Raw genomic sequence first — 22,319 nt, 5'->3', positions numbered from 1 at the left:
GGCCACAGGGAAAATCTGAGCCCTGTTCCCCTGGGGAAAGCAGACGGCAGCAACAAGGTCAGATGAAGGCAGGAGATTAACCGGCACGGGAGAAGGCCGAGAAGACGCCGGATTTCAGGCGGCTGCCAAGAAAACAACAACTCCTCAGAAAGCGAAACTGGGGCCGTGCCGCCGGGAAAATGAACCCGGCGATGAATGTGTAATCAAATGGGTTTCCTGAGCCGAGCCCAAGGCTCGTGTCACCGCGGGGCTGCGACAGCCTCTGCCCTGGGAAACCGGAGCTGGAGACCGAGTGGAACAGTCACTGACCCCAAACCCACCGGGGCAGCAGCCGCTGGGGCAGGGTCCATCCCAGAGCAGCATCCTCTGTCCCCAGGGATCTGGCAGGGCCTCCCGGTCCCCATCCTGACCACAGCACCAGGATGCGCTCCAGGCCCTTCTCCCAGAGCCAGCGGGGTGACATGGATGGATGCTGGCACCGCGCCGGGGGTCAGGGGCCTGGACTTGCACACAGGGGCATTTACATATGAAACGCTCCCAGCTCCAATATCCGCTGCTGCCTCCACCTCCCTGGGGAGATGAATAGAGATGAGGGGGAGAGAGGGGGGCAGAAGAAAACCTTTCCAGCAATAAACCCTTCCTCTCCTGCAGCTTTGTCCAGCCCTGCAGCCCTGTGCAGTGCCACAGCACGCTTAGCTTATGGTGACAGCAAGACGCACAGCACAGCATCTCCATGCCAGCAGGAATGGCAGAGCAAAGCACAGCCAGGTGGAAGGCGCACAGGGAAGCGGCCCAGCAGTGCAAAAGGGGTGGCAGAGCCCCATCTGCATCCCCTGAGCATCCTCTGCCTATGACACCATTTCCTCCATCTCCCTGCCCCACTTTCTGAATTAAAGCCACAAAGAGCTGCGGTGAACACAGCTGGTGGCAGCCAGCAAGGTGGCATCGCTCAGGCTACAGGCAGAAAACAGGCCAAAACCTGCACATTTGGCTTTGTGGGGACTCGCCACCCATGTTTTCCCATTGCCATTCCAGGCTCGCGGGCCACGGGAGCCAGCGCAGGCAGCTCTGGGCAGCACCTGGAAGGGGGAATGATGCCAGATCAGCTCCTGCAGCCAGTCACCTTGTAAACGCCATTAATAATGTCATCTGGGCTCCTCACACCTCGTTCTCGCAGGCAGGAGGGGAACGTGCCAGGCTGCAGCTGGAAGCGGGGCCTGAAATCCCAATATATGAGCATCCCGAAACACAGAGCAGGGGCGCAGGCACCCAACCCCATCCCTGCTCCGGCTGTCACGGGGCTGCAGACAGGGCGACGAGCGCGGCTATGGGATGGAGCACAGCACGCAGCAACTCGGGGCTCCTTTCACATTGATTCCCAGTGCCAGCTGCAGCGAGGCTCAGGAAAAATTTATGATGGACACGGCGGCAGCATTAGGAAAGTGAATTATGTTACTGCCGGACGCGATAAGTCAGGGCAGCTGTCAGCCACAGAGCCATGGATTAACCCTTCACGGCAGGGTGGGGAGCCTGCCAGCGGGTGACAACTCCCTTGGCTCCCTGCTAAGTTCAACGCTGAATGGATCCACCTTTGTTAGGCAGCGGGATCAGCTGGTAAAGCTCAGCCACGGGCTGGTAAAGCCCGGCTGTGCCAAGGCAGGGCTGCAGAAGTGTTGTTAGGTGATCGGCGATGGCATCCAGCTGCCTCCTGCATCCCTCTCCGCTGTCCTTCTAGGAGGTGAGCTCCCATCCTGCAGCAGGACAAGGAGCGGAGTCCCAAAGCAAAAAGCTCCTTTGATAGCAGGGAGAGGGGAAAACAGATGAAGAAAGGAGGGGAAAGGAAGGGAAGCATTCCCTCCCGCTGCGGCCCCGCATCCCGGGCGCGCTGCCGGCTGCAGGACAACAGCCACCGGCCTGCAGCCACCTGCAAGCGCGATCGAGTGTCGCAGCCACTCTCGAGGGACAGGGCAGAGCCTCGGGAAGGAGCTTTGGAAAGAAAAAGGAGGAAAACAGGCACCAAACTGCACCCAGATACCAGCAAAGCGCACCCATGGCGGCGGGACCCAGCCGGGTGGGAGCACCCTCAACCAGAACCAGAGGAGCCCCCTGCCCATGGAGAGAGCATCCGGCTCCGCTCCCTTCAGCGGGATTTTGAGCTCAGTTCCCTTCCCAGTTGTTCCTCCCCTGCCTCCCTGTGCTAGTGATGGGGCTGGGTCAGCCGCTGCCCCAGCGCTTTGTGCCCTGACACACCGCTCCGCATCCAAGTACAAGACAAAAGAGGGAAGTGAAGCGGAGCCATGGAAAGCACCACCCCTCCCTCCCGCCTGCCTCCATTGGAAGCTGCCGACTCCTCGACATCCCAGGAGTGCTCCATCCGCGACCCATGGCAGATGGTCGGACTCTGCCCGAGCCCTCGGAGGAGCGGCTCAGCTTCCCCCCGTGCTGCACAGGGTGAGAAATACCTTTCAGGGCACCAAGTCCATCCAGGAACTTCTTGTACTTCTCCGGGTTCATTTTCCAGCTCATCCCAACCCCGCTCCTCAGCTGGGCAGCATCAGGGCTCCCACCAGCCCTTCGCCCACCCCACAGCACGGCCCTTGCCTTCCCTTATTTGATGAAGCCCACTAAAACCTCCCATGGCCGAGGCCACCCCCCTTTTTGCAAATGAGCCCAGCACTAACGACAAATGCCCCTGCACCATCAGGCCTGCCGGCAGCCCTCACCCCACCCCTCCACGCTGGAGGATTCAGGGATTGTATGTCCTGGAGATATTTCCAGCAAGGGAATTGGGAGGGGATGGAGGGGGGAAAAAAAGCCCCAACAGGCTTTAAGACTGGTTGGGAGAAGATAGGAAGAAGAGAGTCAATGAGCAGAGCACAGGGTCCTTCTGGGAAAAGCCACCCTGGTGACACGGACACCAGGACACCAGCCTGGGAGAAGCCAACGGAAATGCCATAAAGTGCTGGATAAAAGGACCAGGAGATGGTGGGGGACAGATCCCGGCAGCGAGGCGCTTACAAAGCCAAAACGGAGATTTACTGCTTTAAAAGGATATTGTTGGCAGCAGGATCCAGCCCAGTGTGATCCAAAGGGATCCGAGCACCCACCCTGCTCATCGCTGCCCTTCACAGCAGGATGGTGCCCACCAGGCACATCCCAGACCTGTGTCAAAGCAAACAATAGGTAATATCACCCTCCTCAGCAGGGCTGAAACGTGCTGTGCAGGGTGGCAGATCCCGCTCTCCCTCCATCATCCCATTGCCAATCCAGAGAGATCCCAGCAGGTTGAGCAAGACCCACAGCACGGCTTCAGCAGAGCCGCTCAGCACACCCAGCACCACGGCTGAGCACCAAGGAAGAGGAAGCAGAGCAAGGGTCTGGGGCAGGAGCCAAATCACCCCCAAAACCAGGGGTGGCAGCAGGACAAGATTCCCCTCATCCATAGGGAGCAGCACATGAATCCACAGGCGGAGCACATCCACCCATCCCCAGAACAAGCAGGTCCCATGGCAGTGCCCAATGTCACCCACAACAACATTGATAAAACCAGTTTCTTCAAGCAAGCAACCCCAGTGGGGGGCACAGGGCTCCGGTGGGATGAAGATGACACCCAAAAGGACACGCTGCCATCAAAGGGAGTTGTGGATGTGTGGGTCTGCAGCAGCCGGGGTGGGCATCCATTCACCCTGCTGAGAGGGAGCTGATCCAACAGCTCCTACATGGAGCATCCCGGCTGTGCCGGAGCCTGTCCTGCAGACACCATCCCCCTGCGCCCGCCGGCAGAGCCGGGAGCAGAATGAAGTTGTTGCAAGCAGCCAAGTTGTCACCACTAAAAATAGCACAATGGAATTTTCCTCTAAAGAAAAAGAAAGGAAAAACCCTGCTTCTTGCTGACAAAGGGGCTGTGAGAAGGAAGCGGGAACAGCCCCCAAAGGGGGAACAGAGGACACCATCCTCATCCCTGCTATCACCCGCACACGGAGAGTGGAGCTGGCACAGGGCAGCACCACAACATCCCGGGTTTATCTATCTCCATCCTCCCCTTCCCAGCAAAGGGAGAGACCCAGGATGGACACAGGACGCAGCACGCAGGCAGCTGCTCCAGAAGCACAGCAAGAGGGAGATGTGGCTGCCCAGGCACTCACCAGGGCTTTGTACCTCCAGGGTGACCCCACGTTCCCTCCTGCCTCACTCCCTAATGTGCCATCCAACACCAGGGCAGTGGTGTCAGAACCAGCCTGGCACCACAGGGAGACGGGCACTTCCCTCCTCCCATCCCAAGAGGTTTAAGGTCTGACACCACCCGACCCCATCCAAAAGCATCCCGGCTCCCTCTCCTCATCAGGAATGCCAGGAATCCCCAGAGCAGGGAGGATCGGGGATGGGGGGGAGCACCCAGCTCCCGGGATGGCCCCTCCGCACCCGAGGAATCCAGCGTCTCCCAGCACAGCAACTGCCCTCAGCAGCAGGAACGAGAAGCATCCCAAACAGCCGGTGGGGATGAAATATCCCCACGTGCAGCGTCTGGAGCTGCCTGCCATAAAACCTCCTGCGCCACGGCTGTCCCCATGGCCATCACCCCGGGACAGAGCCCCACAGGAGGGTTTGCTCCCCTCTGTGCACACAAGTGATGGGGGGCACCATCACCACCACCAGCACTGGAACAGAGGTGTGATCACACCATGCCAAGGATGCTGGCAGAGCCAGGACACACACGTGACCCACGGGAACAGAGGGACAAAGCCTGGGATGTGGGATGCTCTTATTTTAGGAGACCCTCGCACCATGCAGCGAGCCCCCAGCAGGGCCATGGTGGTGTCCATGGCCACACCAGCTGTCCCCAGCATCACTCATAGCGATCCTCTGTCAGCTGAATGGTGCTGGAATGGTGCAGGGGCTGCTAATTCATGTTCACTAGCTGGCAGGGCACCATGTGCAGTGCAGGGCCTGCTCCACAGGGAAAGGAGCTGCTCCCACTGGATAGTTTTACCGGGACTCCAGCTCTTGTAGCAAAACTGCCCAAGGTCAACGTGAATCTCGCAGCCATGGGAGCCCTTGTGTACAGTTTCCTGCAGGGGAAAATAAGCTGCTGGCAAAAGCACTTCTGAAAGGCCACAACGGACCCAAAGAGCAATTAATATAACCCAAGATAGAGGTGATGCCCTTATTTGACACAAGCAGAAGTCAGCACAAACATCCCACTGGGATCAGGGCACGGCTCCATGGGATGCTGGGTGGGAGACAGCAAGGGCAGAGCAAGGGGATAGGGGCAGGATGGGACAGAGCTGGCTCTGGCCCCAACTGTGCCAGGACGCAGCACAGCTCAAGGTGGGCGAAAGCAGATGCTGGGAGAGGAGGAGACCACCCCATGTGCCATAGAGGTGCAGAACAAAGCACCCATCACCCCTGGGGCACTGGCAAAGCTTCCCCAGCACGGGTTAAAGAGAGAGACAAACACGGGCACAGAACCGGTCCCCCGGAGCACGCCGCAGGCTGGGATTCACCGGAGGGAAACAGGGTCAAGCAGGAAATGAAAGATGGAAACACACAGGGAAATGACAGCAATAACGTGACTGTGGCTTGGCAGCAGGCAGCCAGACCCCACAGTCCAGGTCACCGCTGAATGGGGGTGACAGGGGCACTGCCAGGCTGAGCCTGCAGCACTGGGTACACGGGTGATCTGGTTTAGTGTGAGGTGTCCCTGCCCGTGGCAGGGGGGTTGGAACTGGATGATCTTAAGGTCCTTTCCAACCCAAACTATTCTATGATTCTGAACACAAGACACATTCCCCCAGCCTACAGCCCAACTTGTGTCACCAACACACCCAGGCTCCCATCAGCACCCCTGTCAAGAGGGAGCCCTGGCCCATTCTGCCAGCTCTGCTCCGGGATCAGCATCCCGCTTCCTATCCCAAATCTCCCAAACCATCTTGCCCAACAGCCCTCCCCACTTTCCCCCTTCTAGGAATCGCTGGGCTTATCTATCTCAGAGGCAGAGCACACAGATCAGCTCCGAGGACTCATTTTACTGTGCCCATAGCCAGACATCCCCCAAATCGGATCAGCCAGGCTCCCCCCACACATCTCCTCCTTGGGAAGGTGATGCTGCAGGATCCCCCTTCCCGCTCCCCAGGCTGGGTGGGATGCATCCAAACACACGAACACCATGCCATGAGCTTGGAAATGAAACTTTCCAGCTTATTCACAAGCACCCTCCATGCTTTGCAGACCCCACCATGCAGGAGACCTCCTTGGTGGCTTCCCTCTCTGAGCTGGAGGCTGCTTGAACACCTCCAAAGCCCAGCAGTGGGCCCTGACCCCCAGGACAAGGGCAGCACTGAGATGTTAAATCTGGAGCTTCCAGCAAGCCTCAAGAGGGTCTGGAAGAAGAAGGGGGAGCCCAAGGTCAGCATCCAGCAAGGACGCAGCAAACCTGGCCCTCGGGATGCGGGATGCCCAGGCAGGGGACCACGCTGTGGCACGTGCAGCACCTGCAGACAGGAGGCAAAAGCAGCTCTCCTCCCCATGCTGGGGACAGCAGCATCCTGCCTCCAGCCCTGTTCTCCCACCACCACCAGCTCCACTGGTTCCCACCCCACCCGCAGTCACGGAATGGCAAAGGTGTGAGCAAGCAGTCGGGGTGTGGAGAGGAGCCGGTTCCAGGTCCATCCTTCATGGATGCATGAAGGCTGGCTCTGCACCACCAGGTAGGGGAACATCATGGCTGATGGTCACCTCCAGCCCCAGAAATCAGGGCTGCCACCATGGCCCAGCTCTTGGTGTGCCACGTGCCATCGCAGCCACCACAGCACCGCCTCGCCCCGCGGGCACCGATTGCCTCATCCACCCTGGAAAACCGAGCTGGCATTGCCAGGATCTGTCCACACCACAGAGCCTCCCGAGGCAGCGACCAACACCCTGAGCATGGCCAAGGCACAGAGAGGCGCAGAGAAGGGCTGGATTTGAGCTCCAAGAGCAGGAGCCCTTCTAGAGCCTCCCTGGAAGCCCCGGGAAGAGCCACGCTGCTTCCCAGCATCACTTGGTGCACGCTCCCGGCTGCCCCATGCTTGTCCCAGCCCCTGTGCTCTGGCTGGTGGCGAAACACTGCCCCGTGCAGGAACCAGCTCGGCTGAGCCCATGACCTCTGAGCACAAGAGATGGAGCCGTATCCAGCAGCCCCAATACAGAGCAACTTCTTCACACCCACCCCGAGCGTCGGTGCTGCTTCTCCCTGCACCAAGACAGGGGGAACTGAGGTGCCTGCTGCTTCCACAGCCCGCCGCCTGTGTGTGGTTTAGGTGCACAGAAAGGGATTTATCACCCTGGTATTCAAACAACAGTGTTTAAACACTTTACATTTAAATAAAAGCTCTTCTTCTGCTTCCCTTTAGGGAAGGTTTCTTCCTCCCTTTAGGAGGTTTCTTGCTGCTGGCATCAGCCACCGTATGTCCAGAGCAGTCTAAACTTAGCTGACACAAGCAAGACGAGCCTGGAAAGGAGGTTGGCCAGGAACCAGCAGACGGAGGTCAAAGACTCCGGTCTCACCCCAAAGCATGAGCTGGGAAAGAAAAGGCTCTGATGGGAATGCAGGCAGTGCTGAGAGGAGCAGGAGAACGACACGGGCCCTTTCCCAACACTAAAACAAGATCAGAGCCTTCCGGCACAGCACCACATCCCAGTACCAGGGATGCAGGCAGCCCCCTCCCATGGGCACCCACCACCACCACCGCTCCCCAGGGAGGACCAGAAGCAAGGAGCAGCCAATGGCCCCAGGAGCAGAGGGCAGGGCACAGGGTGAGCGTGGCAGCCGCTGCTGCTGGCTCGGGGAGCAGGGGTGCTGCTGGGATGGGGGAGGCTCCTGGCGAGGCGCCGCTGGGTGCTGCGGAGGGCGATGACTGCACCCAAGGCAGCAGCGGGGCGAGGCCGGGTGGATCCTCTCACCTGACAAGGCACAGCCCTAAACAAACGTGAGCAAAACATCACCTTCCCCCCTGCTCCACCAGCCCCGGGACCACCCCCGGGCTCCTGCCACCTCCTTGAGCCCCCCGCCACCATTGTCTCTGCTCCCCAGGGAAGCCACCAACTCCAATGTGCATCAGTGTTATCCGCTGCAATGATGGAAAGCCCCATGGCTCCCAGCCCAGCTTCCCCCTGCGCTTGCTCAAGCCAGGGACTCTCCACTCCAACAGCAGCACTTGACCACCCTCCGTGCAGGCGATGAAGAGGAAGAAGGGCTTCCTCCTCACAGCCAGGAGTCACCACCATGCCACCAGCCCCATCAGCGCTCTCGCAGACCACAGAGACCTCGTGCAGCCGCTCAGCACAGCCCAGGAATGACTTTTCTCCTTGCAGGATGAAACCAGGAGGTGGCCGAGGTCTCTTCCAGCCCCTGGGAAGGGGGTTCGCTTCCTAACAGGAGCCAGGTCACTCAAACAAGGTGACAAGCCACCGTGCTGTCCTAGCCCAAACAAGGCAGGCTGCGTGCTGGGCACCATGGAGCAGGCAGAGACAGCACCGAGCATGAGAAAAAGCTTCTGGGCTATTGAAGCTCCAGGATTCTCCCCACAAAGCCCAGAAAGAGTTAATTGCCAAAAGGAAAGCCTTTCACAGAGATCCATCAGTTAATGTTTACAGGACTTGAGCAGCTCTGCCTGCACCCTTGTGCTGCCAGGGGCTCCACGGGCCAGCTCCGGCTTTCCCAAAGGGACAGCAAAATGGGAGGGATACGCCATGGGAACGGAGAGCAGTGCTTGGACACTGAGCCCCACTCAGCGTGCTGTGTGGATGGAGCAGGGCTGCCCCCTCTGCCCAGCAACAGCACCCAGCAGGGTCCCCAGAGGCTCCACTGGCACCCCAGCCGTCAATCCCACCGGCACCCGCACGGCACGTCCCGGCATGTGCTGCGGCACCACCATGATCCAGTGATGAGACAAGTGGGGCTGGAAGCCGCCCTGTGCCAGGCCTTGGGAATCCAGCCCACTGGCTTTAACTGGGCCACACTGGTGAAGGCCTTGGTGCTGGAGACCTTCAGCTGCAGGCACCAGGCTCTGCCCCGTGCTGTGCCCTTGAGGGTACTGAAGGAAGCTCCAGCACCCTTTTAACCATGTGATTAACCATGTATTTAATGCCTTTTAACCATGTGATATTCTCCTCAGAAGCTGCTTCCCCTCCTCAATAACCCTGTTCTTACAAAGAAAGAGCAATACACTGATTCACCACCACCACCCCGAGCCCTACACTGATCCCCATTCCCTTGCTCAACCAACCCCTTGGGGACCAGGGCATAGCATCACACATCACCCAACACCAGGCCCACCAGCAGCAGGGCCGGGTGCCCCCGCAGCACCTACAGCAGCTCATGGCGCTGATTCAACCCTCATCATCCTCCTCCTCCTCTGCCAGCACCCCGGTGAGCACCGGCACCGCAGCGATGCGGCACACCTACCCACCCGGCACCCCGGCAGCTCCACTCTGCCTCAGGTGGGTGGTTTTGGTGCTTTTAGAACAAGAAACACATCACGGGGCTCTGCCAGGTGCCGAACCCCCACTCGGTGAGGAAAGGCAGGATCAGAGCTCACCATGCTGCTCCAGGACCCTTCCCGTGCCATGCACCTCCTTGCCTCCAGACCTGCCCCAGCTTGCTCGACAGCAGAGGCCACGCTGCTCTGAGTGGGGTTTTTTTTAGGCTATTTTCCATTAGGAACAGAGTGGAGCCAACAGAACCACAGGGAGCATCTGGAACCCCTGAACCAAGCATCCCCCTTGCCCTCCAACAGCACGAGCTGGCACCCAGCAGCACCAGGTCCTGGATGCAACAGGTCCAGGGTGGCCACCACGAGCCAGACACCGACACCAGCACCACTCGTGTCCCCACACCCCCATTTCGGTGAAAACGCTTCATTTCGTGCAGGATTAAGAGGGGGAGGGGACGAGCCAGTGGAAAACTTGTTCCGGACAGGAAAAACCAAACTGTTGACAGGCGCTGCAATAGGGGGAAGCAGGGAAGAGGCAACGCGTCCAGCAGCGACTGGAGCTGCAGGCTCCCCACCTTGCAGCCTGGGTAGGACGTCCCGGGAGGTGGGAACGGGTTGAAGGCAAAGAGGAAAGCTTAGCTCCAATATAAACACTCATTTCCCCCACACCACAAACAAGATCAAACGGCACCCAGCGGGGTATTTCCAAGCGACTACCAGCTCTCCACTATAACCCAGTGCAGAAACCGCATTACTACCTAAAACCCTCTCCATCCCGGGGGCAGGCGACGGGACCCCGGCCCTGCTCCGCCTGGACCAGCACATCCAGCACTGTCATTTCAATTCCTCTTGCGGAACAAAGCAAACCCCGCTGCAAACGCCAGCTCCCTCCCTGCCAGGCGCTGGCATCGGCCGCACCGCTCCCCCTCCGCGGCTCCACGCTGGACCCAGCGACATCAAAAGGCTTTTTATTAATAGGAAAGTTTGTCAAGTCCTTGGACGAGCCCGAGCCGCGTTACCCAGCGCTTTCCCAAGGCACCCGACGAGGCTTTTCCTCCCCTCTCTCCCTGTGAAAGCGGAGCGAGGCCGCGCCGTGCTTCCACCTCTGGGAGGTTTGAGTGGCACCCCCTGAATCAGGGAGCCAGGGAATCCATTATTCCCCTTTCTCCGCAAGCAGAAAGGAAAAGGAAACGGGCGCCTGGCTCCGCTGGCCTCGACCATCCGCGTTTTACAGAGTCTTGGCTGCTAAGCTCACAAACCAGAGCGCGCAGAGAGAGCCCTGTGGGGCTGAATCTGGGCTCCACGACAAGCCTCCCTCTGCAGAGAGGAGGGAAACACAATAACACCAAGGCTGGAATGGAACTCAAGTCCTGGAGAAGAGCCGCTGACATCAAAACTGCACACTCACCGCCGGTACCGGCACCGCCACGGCCCGCGGACAGCATCAGCCCTTACCCCTGCCCAGCCACTGCCCCGCGGGGGGCTGCGGGGACACCGGGGCAGGGTGAGGGGCTCCCGTGCAGCTCACACCTCCCCCGGGATGAAGGATGCTGCGGTGCTCTGAGAGGGAACGTGGGGCGCTGGGGCGCCGGGGACCCCCGAGGGCCCCACACAAGGGGACACCGGGAACGCCGGGCCCGGCCATCCCGCCCCCTCGCCCCACGGCCGTGCACCGGCTCAGCCCCCGCCTCGCTCCAGGCCCCGCACCGGGCCCCGTCGGCCGCGGGTACCTTTGTAGCGCTCCAGCACGTCCTCGTAGGCCTGGACGAACTCCTTCTCCTGGCTGCGGTCGACCGGGAGCAGCCCCGGCACGTACCCGGCCATGGCGGCCTTTGTGCCGGCGGCCCCGGTGCTGCTGCTGCCGGCGCGGCGGACGGGGCCGGTCTGCGCGCCACCGCTTCCGCCCGCGCCGCGCCCCACCCGTGGCCCCGCCCACCACCGGGAGCCCCGCCCACTAAGGATGGCTCCGCCCACACCCCGAGGCCCCGCCTATAACGTTTGGCTCCGCCCCCTGCTGACTGTGGCCCCGCCCGCTGACACCCGCCCCGGCCCTGCAGCGCCTCCTGGCGGGCGGACAGCGCGGGGCCGCACTGCCCCGCCGAGCTCCGCGGCGGCGACCGGGGCTGCCGGTGAGCCCGGTGACACGGGTGCTGCAGCACAGTGAGCCCAGCACAGTGCACCCCAGCGCATCCCACTGCAGCCCAGTGCATCCCAGTGCACCCCAGCGCATCCCAGTGCAGCCCAGTGCATCCAGTGCACTGCATGAACTGCATCCCAGCTCATCACAGTGCAGCCCAGTGCACTGCATGCACTGCAGCCCAGTGTATTCCAGCACATCCCAGTGCAGCCCAGCTCATCGCAGCACAGCCCAGTGCATCCAGTGCACTGCATGCGCTGCATCCCAGCTCATCACAGTGCAGCCCAGTGCACTGCATGCACTGCAGCCCAGTGTATTCCAGCACACTCCAGTGCAGCCCAGCTCATCACAGGGCAGGCCAGTGCATCCCAGTGCATCCAGCGTACTGCATGCACTGCATCCCAGCTCATCACAGTGCAGCCCAGTGCACTGCGTGCACTGCAGCCCAGTGTATTCCAGCACATCCCAGTGCAGCCCAGTGCACTGCATGCACTGCAGCCCAGTGCATTCCAGCACATCCCAGTGCAGCCCAGCTCATCACAGTGCAGCCCAGTGCATCTCCGTGCATCCCCACTCATCCCAGCAACTCCCACTGCAACAAGGGCATTACCTCCCAGTGCTCCCAGTGCACTCTGTGCAGCCAAAGCGCTGCTTCCCACTGTGCCCAGAGCACTGCACCCCAGCTCATCCCAGTGCAGCTCATCACATCCTAGTGCATCCCAACTCATCACAGGGCAGCCCAGTGCAGCCCAGTGCACTGCATGCACGGCATCCCCGTGCATCCCCTTGCATCCCAGCACCTCCCACTGCAACAAGGGCATTACCTACCAGTGCTTCCAGTGCACTCTGTGCAGCCAAAGGACTGCTTCCCACTGTGCTCAGAGCACTGCGTCTCAGCTCATCCCAGTGCATTCCAGTGCACTGCATCCCAAGCATATCCCACTGCAACAAGGGCATTACCTCCCAGTGCTCCCAGTGCACTCTGTGCAGCCAAAGCACTGCTTCCTGCTGTGCCCAGAGCACTGCACCCCAGCTCCTCCCAGTGCATCCCAGCTCATCCGAGTGCATTCCAGTGCACTGCATCCCAGTGCATTCATCCCAGCACATCCCACTGCAACAAGGGCATTATCTCCCAGTGCTCTCAGTGCACTCTGTGCAGCCAAAGTGCTGCTTCCCACTGTGATCAGGGTGCTACATCCCAGCTCAGCACAGCACAGCACATCCCAGTGCATCCCAGCTCATCACAGTGTAGCCCAGTGCAGCCAAACACATTCCAGTGAGTCCAGAGCATTGCATCCCAACACATCCCTCTGCTTCCCAGTGTATCCCAGTGCATCACAGCACATCCCAGTGCATCCCAGCTCATCACAGTGTAGCCCAGTGCAGCCAAACACATTCCAGTGAGTCCAGAGCATTGCATCCCAACACATCCCTCTGCTTCCCAGTGTATCCCAGTGCATCACAGCACATCCCAGAGCATCCCAGCACACCCCAGAACAGCCCTGGCATCTCAGGGCATTCCAATGAGCCAAGGGCACTGCATCCTAGTGCATCCTTGCAGTGCCAGTGGAGAGTTTGGGGGTCCCCGGCTGACAGTGGGAGACTCCTGATGTCTGGGCTGAGCAGGATGGGGCTTTTCTCGTTGCCATGGTAACCCAGCTGGGGAGCCCGGCCCGCCGGTTGCCATGGCAACGGGGTGAAAAAGCAGCATCTTGTGGTGGCCAAAAATCGGGGAGGGCGGGAGTGAAGGGGGATGGATCCAACCTCGGGTGCCCTTGGGATGGGGGGGGGGACACTGGTGGGGGGAACATGGACCAGGGCGGTCCTGGCCTGGGGATGCCCCCCCCCGTGCCCCTATTTCTGTGGGAGGCTTCACTCTGCCATGTCTGGAATCACTGGGGGGATCCCCAATTCCCCCCAGACCCTCCCAAGCCGAGGGGAATGGCTCCCTGCGGATCTCCTGAGAGATCTTACGAGCTGGGATGCACTGGGTTGGACAGGGATGCACAGGGATGCACAGGGATGCTCTGGGATGCACAGGGATGCTCTGGGATGCACAGGGATGCAGCGCCCTGTGCTCACTGGGATGCGTTGGGCTGCACTGAGCTGTGCTGGGATGAGCTGGGAGTTCTGAGCTGGAGCGCTCTGGGCACAGTGGGAAGCAGTGCTTTGGTCGCACTGGGTACACTGCAAGCTAAGGCCCTTGTTGCACTGCTGAATCCCTATGCTGGGCATGGGGAGAGCAGCTGGGACCCTGCCCCATCCCGAGGAGGAGGAGGAGGAGGTTTGTTCCCACGTCCCGAGGATGAAGAACACGTCCCTGCGCTGGGCCAGGAGCCGGAGGACGCTCCTGGGGACAAAGGGCTCCCGGGAGCCTTTGCAATGGGAGCAAGCTCAGCCCTTGGCAAGCCCCAGCCACAGCTCTTGGCTCTCCACCACCACGGTCCCTCCTGCCCCAGCACCCCCCAGCACCAGCCATGACCCCCGGCAGGATCGAGTGCCAACAGGTTTGGGGTCAAAGAGCCTTTTCTTCCTAACCAGCCCCTCCAGCCACCACCCTCACCCTCTGCCAAGCGGCTGGAGCGGGACAGAGCGACTCTCACCCCCCATCCTGCTCCCCGCTGCGCCACAGCCTGCAGGGATGTGCCAGCAAAGCAGGGCACGGCTCCAGAGGCTGCCTGGGAGCCCAGCACAGAGGTATCGAGGTGTCCCCTGCACTACGGGACCAGCACCACCACGTCCAGCATCCCTTGGCTCTGATGGCCAGAGGGATGCAGAGACCACCAGACCCCACAGAACACCCCAGACCCATGTGTCCCCCAAACCCAAGCTCTGGGTTCCCAGTGCCCTTTCCCCATGGGACATCCCACCAGCAGCATTCCAGGTGCTGGAGCTCCATGGTGGGGACAGGCACCGGGACAGCTGCATGCTGCAGACAGACCCACTGAATAATGCAGGATCTGAATCAATATTTCAGCTCGTTTTCAAACCCGGTGACACAAAACTGTCTCCAAACTCTTTCTTCCCTGCTCAGCACCATGGAGCTGCACCTCCAGAGTTATTTTTAATGGGGAAGCTGCGTGAGACCGGGTTTGGTGACATCTCCCAGGCTTTAATCATAGGATGGAGACAGCCACTGTGACAACAAGCGCTCGGCAGCCCAGGGAGCACATGGATGGGGATGTGGCTGCGCCAGCAGGGTCCTGCCCTGGGGCACAGGATAGTGCTCAGCACAGCGGGATGGGGCTTTGGGGGCAGAGCTGGTCCTTGAGCAGGGGGGGCATGGTGGCTGCACTGGATAGGCCCGGCTGCACCCTGTGCGTTTGCTTCTCCCAGCCCCAGGCCGAGCGCTTTGGAGAAGCATCATTTGAATCAACTGGTTCTTCCTGCCCCGAGCTGCCTGTGAGCTGGGATGGAACAACCTGCCCCGGGTGCAGGTCCCCTGCTCCCTGGTGATCCCAGGATGAGCCCCCACGGGGTGCAGAGCCCAGTGTGGGGCACATTTGCCCATGGGCAGAGCAGAACAGGCACAGCCCCAAATCCCTGCTTGCTCCAGCAGGAGCAGATCAAAGACCCCCAGAGCAGGAGGAGAAGGGGCCAGACCCATCAGCCACAAACCAAAGCCCCCGGTGTCCGTTTGCCTTGAGCGGAGAAGCAAATCCCAGTGGTGGGGCCAACACCTTGAGCAAAGCTTCTCCATCCTCCCACCACAACAGCCAGCCCCGTCAACCGGCGCTCGGAGGAGCCATGAGCCACGGCGGGGCTATCCCTGTCTTTGTTTCTCCTTCCTGTCCCTGTCCCTTCCCCCGCGGTGGGCATCGCATGGGCAGGGTCCCCCCCCGCAATGCAGGGACCCCAGATCACCCCAATGACCAATGATGGGGGTGCCCACGGGCACCACCACCATGACAAAGGAGCAGCTCCAGCTCCATCCGCCAAGGGAGTCACAAACCTCCCAGGGCAAATTCCTCCCGGGAGCCTGGCCAATGGCTTTGTTCCTCCAAGGAGCCATTTAGGCCTTCATTAAGCATTTTAATGTCACCCAAGCCAAGCGTTGGAGGTGCCCAGTCATCCCTTAACTCCAGTGCGCTGAGGGTATGAGCAACCCGGGGCCAGGCAGGACAAAGCCATCACAGAGCTGAACTATTTACCCTGGCCACATCCATCCTTCCCTACCCCGCATCCCGTCCGTGTCCATCCCATCCGTGCCCAGCTTCCAAAGGAGCAGCAGCAACGACCCCAGACCCTCAGCCACCATGGGGGCAGTCTGGCAAGCCCCATTGCCCATCCCTGGAGGGCCCCAGCGTGGCGCTGCCTTACCTGCGACCCTGACAACTGCCCTCTCAGCCGGGTCCAGCACCGAGTCCTGGCTCTTCCTCTTCCTCTGCTCGTGCAGGGGCAGGTTCCAGGGCAGGGTGTCTCCGGCGGGGCAGGGCGAGAGGCTGCCCGAGCGCTCGCTGCGGTAGGAGCGCTCGCTGCGGCACGACCGCTCGCTCCGGCACGACCGCTCGCTCAGGGTCTCCTCGTCGGAGGACGACATGGCCCCGGGCACGGGCAGCAGTGCGGGCAGGGCCACGGGCAGCACGTCCCCACGGGCAGCAGCCTGCAGAGGAGGAAACAGCGCGTGAGGCCCCACCACGGCTCCATCGGTACCCTTGGTGATGGAGAAGGGACCGTCCCGTCGCAGATGCCTCTACCCTCGCCCCTGTGATCTCAGGCATCTTCTTGGGCAGGTGAATGTTGGCTCTTGGCGCTCCCCAATGCTGCCTCAGTTTCCCTACTTACTGGTGGGGATCCCAGGGACGATGGCACAGGCGCCCGTCTGCCAGCAATGCTCACGCTGGCTTCCCCAGCTCACCCCCACAAAGCACAGTGCAACCTTTTGGGTTCGGTTTCTTTGTGCTCAGTACAAGAAGCCACCGCATCGGCGCTGCCCTTTGTACCTGCAGGATTTTCCCCCTCTCCGAGTGGGAATAGCTTTAAGGAAGCCCATTAATGGTGGCGGGGGGGGGAATGGTCGGGTTTTCTGTGGCACCCGGGGTGAGCTGCGCCGCGTTCACACGCTGGGAAATGAGCACCTTGCGTGAGACATATTTAAACCCATTCTCATTGTGTCCTCCAGCTCCAGCAGGAAAAATGCACATGAAATGACTGAGACTCCTACAACCGATGCGCGGCGGCACAGGAGCCGCCTCCATCGCGCCGAGCCCTTCCCGATGAGCATCATTTTAATCGGCAAAACAGGAACAAAGAGACCCAAAAACCCGTCGGGAGGGAGGCAGAAAGGATTCCATGAGTCATTCACCCCCCATTGAAAAGCTGCAAAAAAGGAACCGCGGCCCAAACCCCCCCCCCCTCCCCGGCAGCCCCGACACCGAGGGGGGCTCAGCCCTCGCCCTGCTTTTGGGGGGGCATGGGGGGGATGGGGGCAGGATGAGGGCCCGGGGGAGGGGGGGGGGGAAGAGGGGTTCGGTGCCCCCCAGGGGGAGGCAGGGCCGGGGGTGCGGGGCTGGGGCTGCAGCAGGTGCGGGAGCAGCGGGTGCGGGCACGGCGCTGCGGGGCACACGGCGCTGGCCCGGCCCCCCCCGCCGTCCTATGTCTGCCCCCGGAGCATCGTCCGGTGCGCGCAGCCCCAGCACAGAGCCGGCGGCTGCTGCCCCCCCCCCCCCCGCTCCATCCCTATCCCCATCCGCCGCCTTTCCCCGCTCCATCCCTATCTCCTGCCCTTCCCGCTCCATCCCCCGCTCCTCTCCTGCCCATCCCCGCTCCATCCGCCGCCCTTCCCGGTGTGCGCGCCGCTGCTCCCGCAATCCCGGCCCCGCTCACCCCCCGCCGATGCTCCAGCCCCGGCCCCGGCCCCGGCGGCTCGGCGCGGGCAGGACGCGGCGCTCCCGGCCCCGCAGCCGCTCCCGGTCCCGTTCCCGGCCCCGCCGAGCGCTCCCGCCGCCGCGGCGCCTCCCCCGGCCCTGCCCACCGGGGCGGCAACGGAGCGGCGGGGGGGTCCCGGCCGCCTCCCGCCCAGCGCAGCGCAGGGCACCGGCACCCGACAGCCCGGGTCCCCCCCGGCTCTCCCTGACCCCGGTGCCCGTCACTCCCCGGGCTGCCCCTACCTCACCCCGCACCCCCATTGCGCACGGACCCCCCCAAACCACCCATCAGCCTCCCATAACCCACACAGCGGCTCCCCCCACCCCCTTCCCCGGGCACCCCATTGCCTCCCCATAACCTCCCCTTCCACCCCATCCTCCGGATGCCCTCTAGGCCCAGGGTAATGAGAACGCCATCGATCGGGGCCAGCAGCCGTGCAGGGAGCGCGGCGCGGGTGGGAGAACACGACCGGGATAAAAGAGCCTGGAAAAGGCTGGAAAGGGCAGAGCGCGGCGCTGGGAACACCGTGCGCTGCCCAGGGCCTCACCTGCGGGGCCAGGAGGCATCCGAGCCCCAGCCGACTCAGTCCCAGCAGCAGCCGAGGTGCAGGCAGGGTCACCAGCAGGAGCCCCCGGGGGTGCTGGAGCTGCAGGACAGCCCCGGCCGCCCCGCAGGAGCGGAGCAGGATAAACCGCTCCGGCCGACGGCACAGCCAAGCTCCCCGCACCGGCGGCGGGACCCGGGGAGCGGCTGCGCCAGGCCACGGCCCCAGGCTGAGCCGAGCCCGTCGCCCCGGTCCGCCCGGGGTCCCGGCAGCCCCACGGGCACCTCTCCCCCCCCAGTTTTCAGATCTCATCCCAAAGCGTCTCCCGGCGGCTGTTTCCACGAGCTCCGCCAGCGCCGGGGTGTGCCGCAGCGCAGGACACGGCGCGGGGTGTGGTGACACTCGTGGACACTTGGGACGTGGCTCTAAAGGAGCACGTGTTGCCCTGCAGCCCTGCCTGGCCGGATCCAGGCATGGGGAACGCAGCGCAGGAGGAAGCACTCAGCCATTGGGATGTGGGAGTCGTGGGAGTCAAGGCCTCAAAGACCTGAGCACCGGCTTGGGATGAGGGCACAAGGCGCTCAGGAGCCCCGGTAACGCTGTGGCCAGGACAGGCTAATGCTGGGCACTGTGGGAATAAGGGATATACTGGAAACCAGTGCTCTCTTGGGCCAGCATCAGCCCCACTGCCCCCGCACAGCTTTGTCTTCTCTCCCCTCATGTGCACCCTTGTGGAGTCCAGAGCTGGCACTGATGGATAAATGCAACCGCTGTGCTCAAGTGCCCAGAGAAGCTGTGGCTGCCCCATCCCTGGCAGTGTTCAAGGCCAGGTTGGACACAGGGGCTTGGAGCAAGCTGCACCAGTGGAAGGGGTCCCCACCCGTGGCAGGGGTTGGAGCTGGATGAGCTTTAAGGTCCCTTCCAACTCAGAACACTCTGGGATCCTACAAGTGGGTCCCAGATCCCACCATCCCCAAGAGCCACAGGGGCTCATCCCGCTGGAGCAGCAGCCTCAGGCATGCTGGGAGGAGGAATGTGCCCCAGGAGCAGACGCTGCCTGCGCCATCCCAGAGCTCCCGGACGGGTTGGGCGGCTCAGCCCCAGCGCTCAGCAGGGCAATGGGCAGGACTCCCCGGTGACCCCGTTCGGGGCAGCACTGCTGCTCCTCACACCCTGCTCACCGCACGCCCGGCGCGGGCTGGCGGTGACGCGTCCCTTGGTCACCGCGGCGCCACGGCCCAGCTCCGGCCTCGTCCCTCGCGGTGCCCTGGGAGCAAAGCAGCCCAATTCCGGTTGCGCTGAGTCCCAAGGAGCAGCCGGGACACAGCTCCGGCTCCAGCCGCTGTGGATTTCACACCCGGAACGTGCGTCCCAGAATCCGCCCCCAGCGCTGGTGGCACCGGATTGTTGGTGCTGTGAATGAGGGTTCAGATCCTGCGATGGTTTGTGGAGATGGGAATTGCCATCCTGGGAGGCACGGGGGATGTGCAGTGGAGGCCCTACCTCCCGGAATCGTTTCATCCTCCCATTCCTGTGCTGTACGGTGGGACCCTGGGGTCTCCCTTTGCACCCGCAGCGGCACAGGGAAATGCTCCAGGATCCATCCTCTGCCCCTCGTTAAATCCCCCCCAAGCCCAGAGATGGAATGTGCCTTTTCCCTTGACTTTTGATCAATTATTCATCTCCCAAGAGCCGTTTGCTCCCCCTCTCCGAGGCAGAGGAGCTGCAGATGCTGCTGCAGCTGCAGGAGAGGGGGACTCGCTCAGAGCCCAGCTCCTGCTCCCAGAGGGCAATGGAACAATGGGAATGGGGGAGCCGGGTGCAGAAAACCAACCAAAAGGCAGCCAGGAAACTGGAAACTTGGATCTGCTGCGGGATCTTGGATGCTGCAGCCCCGTGGGGATCAACACTGGGAAGCAGAGGCTGCTCTGTGTGAAGGCGGGCAGGATGCTCAGCCCTGTCCCCATGGCTGCTGCCCAGGCTCCTCCCGCGGTGGCTGTTTTCTCTCTCCAGGAATCCGATTGTTTTCAGCAGCTCTTTCATTATTCTCTTTATCAGCCGAAATCTCTCCTGGAGCTTTTAACTCCAGCAGCCAGCCCCACTGGTCCCAGCCCCGGCCATCCCCGCCTGCCTTAACAGCCTCTGCCAGAACAATCAGGTTTTGATGGCTCTAAAGAGCCACTCAGGACGATTCAGCCCCATGGCCTGGATCACTCCACAGCAGCTTTCTCCTTCTCCTTGGAAAAGCAGCGTTGCCCTTCCCAGCCTTTCCCATGGATGCTGCCACGGGCCAAGTGTCCACAGCCATTCCAGCGAAGCTGCACAACACGCCACTGCCGAAGGGGAGGGTGATTAACACCAGCCCTAATGAGCCGTTGCAGTGGTTGGGGTGCATGCACCCAGAGTCCCAAAGGTTTGACCTCCCACTCCCCAAATTCCCATCCTCGGGTGAACCCCGTGGGAATGGCAGCTTTGGAATGTGGGTGCTTCCCTCTGCACCTGCACAGCTCAGCCCCACACTGTGCTTCCCAGGGGTGTGATGTTGGTCCCTGGGTCCCCCATGGGCACAGCCCCAGCCCCGCTGACCTCTCCCCCTCCCCGAAGCCTCCTCATGGGCACCCCTTCTGCAAAGAACCCCCCACCCCGGAGCCAAGGGCTGGGGTGGCAGCATTCCAACTGTATCCCAGGCAAAGGGAGGAGCAGGGAGGAGCCAGTCCTGGGGCTCAGATGTGCCTCCAGCCCAGAGCATCCCAACCTGGATTGCAGTTGGGATTGTGGCTGCTGCCCCCCCCCCAGCACTGCCCCAACCGGGGGGAATGTTTCCACATGCAGGCATGAATCAGCCCCAGCGCAAGGAACCCATCTGGGCTGGAGCAATGGATCCATCTGGGAATGGGGGAAGGGAGGAACCTGCCGGTGCAGCTCTTCAAGGGGCTGTGCCTGGAGTCTTCCCACTTGCAGGAGATGCAGGTCAAGGCCTGAGAGCACCTGCTCTGTGGCCAGGGAAGGGTCCCACTGGGAGATCTTGGCTGCTCACTCCTGGCACAGTCCACCTGAACTGATACCTTCAAGTCAAACCCTCCAATTCTGAGGTTTTCTTTGCATTGAGCACTGGGGACCCCAACACAAGAGGGACGTGGAGCTGCTGGAGCGGGGCCAGAGGAGGCCACAGAGATGCTGCGAGGGCTGGAGCAGCTCTGCTCTGGAGACAGGCTGAGAGAGCTGGGCTGGGGCAGCCTGGAGAAGAGAAGGCTCCTGAAGGGGAGACCTGAGAGCAGCTCCAGTGCCTGAAGGGGCTGCAGGAAAGCTGGAGAGGGGCTTGGGACAAGGGATGCAGGGACAGGCCAAGGGGAATGGCTTTAACCTGCCCGAGGGGAGACTGAGATGAGCTCTTAGGCAGAAGCTCTTCCCTGTGAGGGTGCTGAGGCGCTGGCACAGGGTGCCCAGAGAAGCTGTGGCTGCCCCATCCTTGGCAGTGTTCAAGACCAGGTTGGACACAGGGGCTTGGAGCAAGCTGCTCTAGTGGAAGGGGTCCCTGCCCGTGGCAGGGGCTGGAGCTGGATGAGCTTTAAGGCCCCTTCAACCCAAACCATTGCAGGATTTTAGGCTGAATTCCAGCTCTCCTGGAACCAGTGGCTCTTCCCCCACCTGGTTAATCATTCACAGGGTGCCTGGAGAGCCAGGAGCTCTGCCACAGCCCCTGAGAGGGGCCATTTCCCAGCTGGAGACAGAGGTGTGTGTCCAAAGGGATGATCCATGGAGAAAGGCATGAATTAGCAGGGCAGGAGGCAGAGACCAGCAGCACCAGCCCGGGACAGAGCTGGTCATCCCAGGGTGGGGCTTTGTGAGGATCAGGGAGCTCAGAACCTGCATCAAAGATTAAGCATTAAACCCACAATCACCAGTATTAAAACCATGGATTAAAGCTCAGAGCACTCCCTTCTCCTCTTCCAGGGACTCACCTGCTTTAATGCCCTTACAAATCCAAGCTGGATTTGGAGGGAATGTGGGAAACATCTGCCTTGGGGAGGTACAAATGTGCCAAGTGGATCCCACTGACACAGGATCCCAAAGCAAAGCCCCCACCACCACCTTGGAAGGGTAGGAGAGAAACTAAATCCACCCACTACTGCTCTGAATCCCAGTGGGAATGAACTACTTGTACCAGGTTTTCCCCTCATCCACCACTCCAGTGCCTGGCAAGTGACTGGAAGGAGCCCAGTACACACCAGTCCTGCGTGCTGGTGGGTTTTAGATGAGGTTTTGCAGGACAAGCTTGGAGAGGTGGTGGGATTTT

General features: G+C 61.5%; 1 protein-coding gene across 4 annotated transcripts in view; it reads right to left on the bottom strand.

Moving 5' to 3' along the window:
- MACF1 (microtubule actin crosslinking factor 1) overlaps positions 1–16,180 on the bottom strand; it is a 135,521-nt gene extending 119,341 nt beyond the window's left edge. The window contains exon 1 of one of the 4 annotated variants that reach the window (XM_062630963.1): positions 15,931–16,180. In XM_062630963.1, the coding sequence (XP_062486947.1) occupies positions 15,931–16,150 (220 nt within the window). In that variant the 5' untranslated portion in view covers positions 16,151–16,180. Of the gene's footprint in view, positions 1–11,203; positions 11,376–15,930 lie in introns of those variants that run through there. The other 3 variants (XM_062630968.1, XM_062630970.1, XM_062630965.1) reach the window with 3 other exon arrangements.
- Between the last annotated feature and the right edge of the window lie 6,139 nt (positions 16,181–22,319).

This window comes from Pezoporus occidentalis, unplaced genomic scaffold, assembly GCF_034315485.1.
Source record: "Pezoporus occidentalis ecotype Australia unplaced genomic scaffold, CSIRO_AGI_Poc_V1 ctg362, whole genome shotgun sequence".
NCBI classification, from domain to species: domain Eukaryota; kingdom Metazoa; phylum Chordata; class Aves; order Psittaciformes; family Psittacidae; genus Pezoporus; species Pezoporus occidentalis.
Note: the sequence above shows the minus strand (reverse complement) of the source record. Positions and strands in the feature narration are given on the sequence as shown.